We start from the raw sequence: 11,469 nt of genomic DNA on the forward strand, positions 1-11,469 counted from the left end.
CAGGAGGACATCTCCTCCAGCTGGCTTATCGACACAGTAGTGTGTCGATAAGCCAGCTGGAGGAGATGTCCTCCTGGGGTTAAAAGCAACAGTAACATCCACCCCTAGGGGTCAGCCACACTTAAGTGGCAATATACTACACTTTATCGTGCAGTTACTGTTAATACTTCATTTAGAGAATTAACATATATATATATATATATATATATATGGTGGTGGTTGGCTACTCCTTATGCAGAGTCTGACCATTTCTTGTACCTACACCTTAGATTCATCATGGCATCTGATGTGGCTTTTCAATATACTGAAAAGACACCGACATAAATTGCATATCTGATTTGGATCACCAAGAGCTGCAGTTAAGTTCTGATCTTTGTGTAACTTAAAATGTTTTTTGAGGCTGCCATTAGAATTGCAAACCTTACGGCATACATGGCATTGAAAAGTGTGCACAGATATATAGGCAGAACAGTTGATGGAGGTTCATTTTCCATGTGTCCTCAGATGAGTCCAGCAAAAGAAAGGCACAGTCTGTCACAAACTGTGCACAAAAAAAGGTCACTGAGATTCATCTTCTTGATTGTAACATTTTTCTTTAAATCTACCTTGAGTCTTGCATGTATTATCCTGGCCTTTCAAACACTTTCACTCCATTCCACACTTTTGTTCAACATCCAGCTCAATCCGAAGCAAGGGTTTCTATGGCCTTTGGATCCATTCCAAGTGCCTTCATGGTAGTCCTTATGCCTTCTTTAAACCACTTTTTAGGTTTACACTGATTGCATTTCCCTTCTGCAAGCTCACCATAAAATAGCTGTTTGGGTGTGCATTCATCTGCCATTCAAACAATATGGCCAGACCATCACATTTGACTTTTCAGAATCATTGATTTAATTGAAGTGATACCTGCAGATGCAAAGACATCTGTGTCTGGAGTAAAAAAAGCCCCATTTAATGTTTAAAATGTGGCGAAGGTATTTTTGGAATCATTTTAACAATTTGAAATGTCTTTCATAACACATCCATGTTTCAGAAGACTACAACATGGATGGTAAGACAAATGATTTGCAAAGAGCCAATTTTGTGTTGTTAATCATATGTCATTGGCGTGAAACGCACGACTTCAAACCACCAAATGCTTGTGTTGCCCATTGAATTCGCTGATGTATTTCTGTGTCCAGATTTCCATTATTTTGTACAGAGTTTCCAAGGTAAATGAAAGAGTCAACAACCTCAAGTAACTAACCCATAACAAAAATTTTAGGTGGGTTGCAAACAGCACAACATGCAACTTGAAACATTATAACTGTTTTTTTCAAGTTGATGGTCATGCCAAAATCATCACACACTGTGTCAAATGCAAATATAAAAGACTGCAGGCCCGTTTCAGAGTGACTGACTAGATTACAATCATCAGTGTATAAAAGTTCCTTAATCAGTGAAGTAAGAACCTTTGTTTCAAATTTATATATGTATATATATGTACATATATATACACAAACATATATATACATATATGCACACACACACACACATATGCATGCATACCCCCACACACACTTTCTTGGTCAGAGAAACCTAACTATTGGGTCATCCCATAAATAATGCGGTTTTTTCAATTGCATGAACTAAAAGTTGGAGGGAGATGGGATAAGCTACCTGCATCAACTTGCTATAAAAGCAGGTAGCAATTTTACCTTGTCCTTATTCTTAGTGCAAGTTTTGAAGAGTGCAGTTCGATTTTAACAGTTATTTTTTCAAAGCTATAATGGAAGTAACAAAGGAGCATATTCAGCATATTTTGCTTTATGAGTTCAATAAAGGTAACAATGCAATGAAAAGTATGAGGAATATTAATGCAGTATATAGGGATTGGACAATAAGTGTAAGCCACTGTGAATGGTTGTTCCAAAAATTCTGAGCTGGAAACTACAGCCTTGAAGACAAGCCTTGTCCTGGAAGATTTATAGAGTTAGATGAGGATGTCCTGCAAAACCTGTTGGAATAAAATCCCATTGTAACTGTTGAGGAACTAGCAGAGTAGCTTGGATTTGGTCATTCAACCATTCATCAACACCTGTGTGCCATCAAAAAAGTCAGCAAATTGGGTCAATGGGTTCCTCACAAACTTTCCAGGTCTAATTGCGTGCAAAGAGTGAATGTGTGCGCTTCTTTGCTGTCACATCTCACAAATGAACCTTTTTTTGGACCAAACAGTGACTGGTGACGAGAAATAGGTTCTCTATAAAAATGTCAAGCAGTGAAGACAGTAGGTAGGGAAAGGAGAAACACCAGCACCCATGTAAGGTGTTATCTGTTTGGTGGGATATGAAAGGTTTAGTCCACTTCAAACTTTTAAATCCAAACCAAATAAGAACAAAGGAGATCTACTGCGAGCAGCTTGAACACCTTAAGTCAACACTAAAAGAAAAATGACCATCTTTGGTTTCAAGATGAAAGGATAATGCTTGGCTACATACAGCGAGGATGACATTCCAAAGGCTGGAGCACTTTGAATGGGAAATGATGCCCCACCCACTATATTTGCTGGACATTGCCCCATCTGATTATCATTTATTCTGCAGTCTTCAAAATCATTTGGACAGAAAAAATATGAATTCTGCAGACGAGGTCAGAACAGTACTGGAGGAGTATTTTTCATCACGAACAAGTGAATTTTGGAAGAGGGGCCTTGCAAGTCTGCCAGATAGATGGAAGAGCATTGTTGAAAATGAAGGAGAGTATATTTTAGATTAAAAAAGAACTTTATTTATCTTAATTTTGAAAGATAAAAGAAGTATTAAAAAAAAAACGCATTATTTATGGGACGACCCATTAAACTGTTTTACTTACCAGTCTCCATACATTCAAATGGTATCGTACATTGACCAATAAACTCATCTCCGATATAGTCATCGTCTAACACAGCAAACCGAATTAGTGCAAGTTCAGGTAGATTAATTTGGAATTCAAAACTTTCATCAAAAATAGGGTTATAACCTGCAATTGATAAAAAAATGTTCAATATTAATTAGAAAACACTGAAAAAAGAATTTCGTTTTTGTATCTGGTTTGCAAGATTCTTCATTTGAAGTAGTGTGTTGAAACAGATTTTTTGTCTCAAGAGGGTCATGCCAATAATAAACACATACACTGGTTCTATTACACATTTATTATTATTATTATTTGTCAACCATTTAACACAGGTTTCTCAACTAATTTTTCCTTATGGACCCCTTTAATTCTTTTTTTCTACTCAGATTGACACACCCCACCCCATAACCATTCGATGTTTAAAATATCATATTATGTTTCTATAATTAAATATTATTAGGAATTGTATAAAAAAATTGTTAAGATATTTGATGCATTGTAGAAATAAATAAAATATTGCACATAAATTTTAACAACAAAATCTTATATGGACTCTGGTTGAGAACCATTGATTTAATCAATTAAATAATAGATTGTTTGAATAATCCTTTAGCATTCAAACTGGCCATATCAGGCCAAAATATTCTACCTGTTTTATGATTGAAGTGGCCAAATCCAGCTGTTCATACCTACCCTACAATGTTATTCTAAAAATATACATTCACAGCATTGGAATCTCGAAGGTATGAGATAATGCATGATTAATTCAAAACAATGTGAATAAATAAGCATAAGATTTGGCAGAGTAATCTGAACGCTAAGGAATTAAATGTGATGAAACAAATTAGTTTCATTTTTAACAAGTTTTATAGTAAATGTTAAATTTTAGTTTTGAAATTGAGTTATGATAAAAAAAAATTTCAAATGGAAAGGGAATAAGATTTTATGTAGAGCACCAATATTTAAACAATTGGGAATATATTAAATTTCATATGTTTTAGTAATTTTGTCACAAAGGTGCAGGCTTGGCTGTGTGGTAAGAAGTTTCCTTCCCAACCACATGGTTCTGGGATCAGTCCCACTGCGTGATACCTTGGGTAAGTGTTTTCTACAATAGCCATAGGCTGCCCAAAGTCTTTTGAGTGGATTTGGTAGACAGAAACTGAAAGAATCCTGTTGTATATGTGTCTGTGTGTCTTTCTGTCTATGTTTGTCCCCCACTGCTGCTTGACAACTGGTGTTGGTGTGTTTATGTCACTGTAACTTAGCAGTTTGGCAAAAGAGGCCGACAGAATAAGTACAAGGCTTTACAAAATATAAAAAATACTGGGGTTGATTTGTTGAACAAACCCTTCAAAGCAATGTCCTAACATGGCTGCAGTCTAATGACTGAAACAAACAAAAGATAAAAGATATGTGCACACACACACACAATATGAAACATTTTTCTATCTCAAGTTAGTCAGCTGTGTGACTAGTATGTCACTAAAAGCTAATTATGTGAGTAGCCATGCCTGTGCCAATTCTGTGACTAGTATGTTACTCGTAGTCAAGTGTGTGACTAACATGTTGCTAGCAGCCAGTTCTGTGACCAAGTTATCTGCAGCTAACAATGTGACTAGCCATATTTTGTGACTAGTGTGTCACTAGTAGCCAAGTAGGTGACTAACATGTTGCTAGCAGCCAATGCTGTGACCAAACAAATCTTCAGTAGCCAATAATGTGACTAGCTACGCCTGTGCTAATAGTATTTTATTAATAACCAAAAATAATCACCGTTATTATTAATTGTCTTGGTTTTCTCTTCAGCACAGTCTGCTGGTATACCAAATATTTCAATAGTAACATATGGATCGGTAATGTCTCCCTTGGCACCAGAACCTTGAGGCTTCGGAAGGTTTTGACCACTTATGATCTGCAAAAGGAAAAAACAATATGAATGATAATGGTAACAGGTAGAATCTCATATAACACTAGACTAATTGTTCTAATAGAACAACCATGTTTAAGTAATTAGATCAGCGGTTTCTGAACTTAGTTTTGGTGTGGAGCTCATTATATAGTTTGTCCCAAGAATCCCCAAACCCATTCTTATAATTTATAGACAACCCCTGTCACAGTCATTCAAAAAAGACATTAAATAAAACTGAAGTTCTTTAAGAGGACACATTTATTCACTAAAAAAATTCCAATATTCCATTATTTTGAAAGTGGCAAATAGAATTTGCTTAGTAAAATAAAGTTTTATAAAACTTTATTTGAAAAAAAACATTTTATTTTACAGAATTCCAGAATGCCTTTCATGGAACTCTGCTGTTCCTCAGAACCCCATTTTGAAATATTCTGCACTAATATGGATTAGGCAAGCCTTTTTCATAGTTACTTCCCACATCTCTTGAACAGTTACAAATTGTAGGAAAAGAACAAATTCCAAAGAACCAATATTGTGGGGAGAAAGGAGTGGGAATAATGATTAGTGCAAGATGTAGAGATTGCACCACTGAGCAAAATGTGGAAGCACAAATTCATTCTGGGTCTTTGCTTGTGTTTAGCAGAGTCAATAGTTATGGAGGGTAGAGGGTTGAAATAGTTGCTGTGAGGAGTACAGAATCTAGTACTCTCTCTCTCTCTCCCTCCCTTAATTCAGAAAAAGGACAAATTCTTCACTGCAAACAACAATTGAATTTAACAAACTCTTCTATTAATTCTTCTATGATTTCATTACTGTTGATGAAACCATCAGCAATTTCTTTGTATTTCAGATATTAGCATCTTTAGAACAAGATAGCAGAAGCTTACCAAAACATTAACTACACACAGCAACATCTTATTTGGAATCCTTATTCTTTAACATTAATTACAGTAAGAACATTAACTATAAAACAAGCAACAACAAAACAATGGTCATGAGAAGAAGTGGTAGTACCACATACCCTAATATGGAGCGACTGAGGAGAAACATCAGGTAAAACATCTTTAGTGTTGGCACTGAAGTAAGAGATTTCTTCTCTCATAACAGCTGGCTTTAACACATAGCCACAACCACCATTCTTTTGGAACCAGCCATTATAGAGATCCATCATCAAGCCCGGCGTTTGGTAATTTACAGAAACTGGTGGAAATGGTAAATAAATGGTTAGAATGAGTTTTGATTGCATGTCCAATTGAATTGTATAAAGCTCATTTATAAAGCTGACACTCAAAATACAAATTGTTGTTTTAGAATTATCAACCCTTTTGATACCAACCTTCTCCAGACGACTTCTGGTTCTTTGATACCAACTTATCTTCCCTCATTAATTTAGCTAAGAACATTTTATTAAGTAATGTTCTAAATGTTCGTTTAATACATTGTTGATAAATGAAAAAGTGAATTTATCAAATCACTCCAAATCTTTTATTTTCAAAATTATTTGGTACACAAAGTATTTAATGAGAAATGTTACAATCAAGAGGATAGCATTATAATTATTAAATTAAAACTATTTATTTATCATTAATAATATAACCTTGTTAATGTCAATAGTCAATTAAAAATGAATTGCAAAATTAATGTAATTATATACAAAAATAAATATATGATCATTTAGTGTCCATTTTCCAAACTGGTGGCACAGGTTGAACAGTTTGATTGAAACCAACAAGCCAGAGAACTACACTGAGCTCCAATGTCTGCTTTGGCATGGTATCTATGGTTCAATGTCCTTCCTAACACCAATCACTTTCAAGTGGGTACTGGGTACCTTTTGTGATAACTGCAGTAGTGAGGACATCAAGTAATTTGTAATACAAGATAAACTGATGCCTTGTGAATGGATATAGTAGAAGGAAGGAAGGAAGCCAGCCAGCCATACATGCATGCATACATATGTATGTATGTATGTATGTGTGTATGTGAAAGTCTATAATCTGCATGTCATGCATGGAAGCCATGGAAGTTTGTTTTGATTTTCCAGACAACAAATTGTCCACTGGGTCTGTGCTTTCAAAAACGTGCAGGATAAGCAATTCTTTACTTGGAAAACAAGTAAAGTGTAAGTGACAGCTGTGAAACAATGCCTCAATAATATATATTCACCTAACCCATGATACCATAGAAAAACAGATGTAAATCTAAAAACAAATGAATATACATGTCTATAGGTGTATTGTGTGTGTGTTTGTGCCTGTGTGTATACACATACATACATATGTTTGTATGTATGAATTCACTAGAAAAAAAACTTCTTCCCAAAAAAGGTTAATAACATGCTCATTTTCATAACATTTTTTTTTTTTAAATAATTTTTTAGAAAAATCACCTTTACACTTCCATGGTCTATAATCATGCAAATGAATAATAAGAAAATGGAGATACTGAAATTAATAAGAGTTTATTATCAGCAAAAAATCGATCATTATCCCTTACAGCTGTTTCAATTAAGCCCAGTGAAGTTAAAAAATATTAAAATCATATTTCTGAGCTTAATCTTTTCAGAGGGAGAAAAAATATACCTTTAGATATTTTGTGTGTTAGTTATTTGAATCATCACGGCAGACTGAATAATATTATTATTAATTAGCAATGGTATATGTCTAGGTGAGGGGGTTACACATTTGTTGTGGGTAAGATATGGCATATACATATAGATATATAAGTGTAAATAGATAATTAAATAGATGAGTAATACATGAATATGTATTCATACATATATGGGCAAGAAATTCACATAAATACAGGTGCACATATACACATACATAAGTGCATACAAATATATTACATACACATCAACATATCTGCATATACACACATATGTACCTGCCCTTATTTTTGCATAGAAATACACACATACATAAGTGTGCATTATCATACACACACAAATATACATACATGCACACATATACATACATATATATATATATATATATGTATATACACACACATACGCACTAACATACATAGACAATCATTTGTAAATACACATACACTCACATACCTGTGTGTATATATACATATAAACTCATATATATAAATAGGTGTAAAAATGTATTCACTTGCATCCATATATATGTAGGTACAAATATACATAGATTATAGCACACATAAATATATTCACACGCCCATACATGTCTGTATTGGCAACCTATACAACCATAGTCACATGTATATAAATGCACCAGCCCATAAATCTGTATACATATCAATACACACCTCTATATATATATTCTTACATGTGCACATATGTGCCTGTACTGGCAACCCATACACACAGAGTCATATGTATATACATGTACGTATACACATACATACATTTATATTAAAATAAAAGAATAAAGGTATAAATATAAAAATAAAAATGTGAGTGCATTATCAGGCATTTTTTTGTTGTTAAGGAAGTGTTGATATGATTATTACTGAAAGGTAGTTTTTAAATATTAGTCAAACTAATGTATGTGTTACTAGTTGTGTCTATTCAAAAGTTAGAATAAAAGTCAAATAGTTATAAAGTTTAGCAATTGTGTGTGTTCAAATGTTGGTAGAAGGTTACTCATGATGTGTACAATAGGTTAGTTATAATGGGTGACTAGTATAAAAAGATACTAAATATGGAGGTCTAATATATTAATATAATATAAATAATAATTAAATTAGATAATCAACGTGAATATGTGTAAAAATGAAAGTATAAATATATAAATATAAAAATGTGTGTGCATATCAGACCTTATCTTGTTGCTAAAGATGTGTTAATATGGTTATTAATGAAAAGTAGTTGTGTGAATAATAGTCAAACAGATATGAATGTTACCAAGTGTATCAATTCAAGAGTTAGAATGATAATCAAACAGTTATAAAAGTTAGCAATAATATATGCTTAAAAGTTGGTAGAAGGTTACTCGTGGTGTGTACAAGATATTAATTAGTATAGCTAATTTTTATAAAATTATGCTAAAAGTAGGTGTAATAGAAGTGGAAATTAATATAATGGTAGTTTAGTTAGGTAGTAATAATGGGGGAGGTCATGTATAGAGCTAGGGATTCAAAGTGAATATACAGATATTCTAGTGAGAGGGATAATAAATCAATTATTTGAATTTGGAAAATACATATTTTCCTGCATGAACACAGGAAATACTTTTCTGAGTTATACAAAGAAAACATTTTTTATTATTGACTTTGTAAGCTGGTGCGGAAGCAATGGTATCCCATTTAATATCAAATTCAATATTATTGTCTTTTAATTCCCATATAAATTTACTTAACCAGTGGAATTAGCTTTCTATCTATTCTTAAAAGTTTGGAAATGATTTGTCACTCTAGTCTTAATCATATTTTCCCTCGAGCCAATATAAAAATATTTTTTTCTTCGAGCTATAACAGTGCATTAGTATACTTACTCTTTTTCTTTAACATGAATTCTTAAACTTACAATTATTTTAAACTCTACAATCACAATTTTCATAAGTATCGTTATGCATGGGTGTATTAGATGAGGAATATATATCATTATTAGTAGTGCTAGTATTGGTTATTAAGGTTCCCTCATTGGGACTTATATGTAAGCAATTATTAGGCTTATTTGAATTTGGGAGATATATTTTAAGTTCAGGGGAATTATTAGGATTATTATTATTGGCATTTCTATTAGTGTAGAATTTATTTAATTTCTTGTTGTTGATAGATGATATAATGGTAAATAAGTTAGGGGATAGGCTAAAACCAATATTGACAGTTTTGTGGTTAATTATTTCATTGTATCTATTATCATTGTTAAAGTGTTTATAGATGGCTTTGAAAACAGATTAAACTATGTTATTTTTAATTCGCATAGTGTATGGAATAATAAACCATATTTTATTAGATTTATCAGGGTTATTCATATTTACAGGTATATTATAATCTGTTTTAGATTTTTTATAATTAATGGAATGAGTATGTACACAATATTTATTAATTATATTATTATCATTGTAGCGATCATTACAATTGTAAATTGGTTGTTTTTTTAGTTTTCATGGGTTTGTGAGATAACTTAGTATTGGTTTTTCTATTATTATGTTTAGTATTATTAATTTGATTTAAAGTGATCTTGTGTTTTTTATCATTATCAATTCATTGTTTATATGTATTTTGGTTACTAGTTATGTGTTTATTACTAGGTATATTACTATTTATGGTGGGATTATAAAATTTACCAGTTTTATATTTTTGCACTGTTTTGGTCATGTCTTGCATATGGATGAGGAGAGCTGTGTGAAAAAGTGTCACTCCCTAAGAGTGGAAGGAACCTGTGGAAGAGCGGGACCCAGGAAGACATGGGATAAGGTGGTGAAGCAAGACCTTCAAACGTTGGGCTTCACAGAAGCAATGACAAAAGACCGAGACCTCTGGAGATATGTTGTGATTAAGAAGACCCAGCAAGTAAAGTGAGATCACAGCTTTAGCCTACACCAGTGTTACATAACCAGCCCATTTAAAAAGTACCTTTCAATTGTCGGGCGACATTCCGTGTTTGAGGAGACCTATTGAATTAAGTAAAATGCAAATCCAAATTCAAATCAAATCAAATGGAAATTGTAGTTGTGGCCGATGCCAGTGCCGCCTGACTGGCTCCTGTGCTGGTGGCACACAATAAGCACCATGCATGTGTGGGTCGTTGCTAATGTCGCCTGACTAGCTCCCCATGTAAAAAGCACCATCCGAACATAGTTGATGCCAGCCCTTGCCCTGACTCGCTACTGTGCTGGTAGCACATAAAAAGCACCATCCGAACATGGCCAATGCCAGTGCCACCTGACTGGTTCCCATGCCGGTGATATGTAAAAAGCACCCACTAAACTCTTGGAGTGGTTGGCGTTAGGAAGGGCATCCAGCTGTAGAAACACTGCCAGATCAGATTGGAACCTGGTGTGGCTTCCTGGCTTGCCAGTCCCCAGTCAAACTGTCCAACCCATGCCAGCATGGAAAATGGACACTAAACGATAATGATGAATTAGTTGAATTATCTTTATTAATGCTGTTAGGTTGGCAGAATTCTATTTTATTTCAATATCCAGCATTTGCTAAGGCTATATTGTAGTGGTTTGCATGTTTATAAAATATTTCTTCATTGGAAGATAAATATGTTAGTCTTTTACTAATATTAGAGGCTAATGCATTTTTAATTGATCTAGGATGATTTCTTTGGAAGTTGATATAGTTTAGATTTTCTGAAGGGTTCATGTAATCTGGTTGATAAATTAAAATTAACACCCAAAAAATTAATTATTATTCCTCTCAATAGTTATGGGAAGACTATTTCTTTCGAAAAACTTATAGAATTTCTTTTTAATTAGTTCTAATCTCCTATAGGATGCATTTTTTATGATGAAAAGAGCAGGTGTATGTATGTGTGTGTGTTACAATTCCTTCTTCAGATATTCTGAGATGGAGTCCATCTAAGAATATCTGAAGAAGGAATTGTATTCCGAAATATCATCAGACTATGGATAACTAAATTACAACAGGTATATAGTCCATTTTTTGTATTATAGTGCATTGTTGTACCATTCAAAACTTTTTATTCTTTACAAACAATACACAATGCTTCAAGCAAACTACAATACTCTCCTATA

General features: G+C 33.3%; 1 protein-coding gene across 4 annotated transcripts in view; it reads right to left on the minus strand.

Annotated features, from left to right (window-relative positions):
* Positions 1-11,469, minus strand: part of LOC106870770 (inactive phospholipase C-like protein 2) — a 196,819-nt gene that overhangs the window by 35,218 nt on the left and 150,132 nt on the right. For all 4 annotated transcript variants that reach the window (XM_052976011.1, XM_052976010.1, XM_052976012.1 and 1 more), the window contains 3 exons: positions 5,808-5,986; positions 4,651-4,789; positions 2,854-3,000 (listed from right to left, as the gene is read on the minus strand). In XM_052976011.1, coding sequence (XP_052831971.1) covers positions 2,854-3,000; positions 4,651-4,789; positions 5,808-5,986 — 465 coding nt within the window. The remainder of the gene's footprint in view (positions 1-2,853; positions 3,001-4,650; positions 4,790-5,807; positions 5,987-11,469) is intronic.

This window comes from Octopus bimaculoides, chromosome 23 (assembly GCF_001194135.2).
Source record: "Octopus bimaculoides isolate UCB-OBI-ISO-001 chromosome 23, ASM119413v2, whole genome shotgun sequence".
Classification (NCBI taxonomy): domain Eukaryota; kingdom Metazoa; phylum Mollusca; class Cephalopoda; order Octopoda; family Octopodidae; genus Octopus; species Octopus bimaculoides.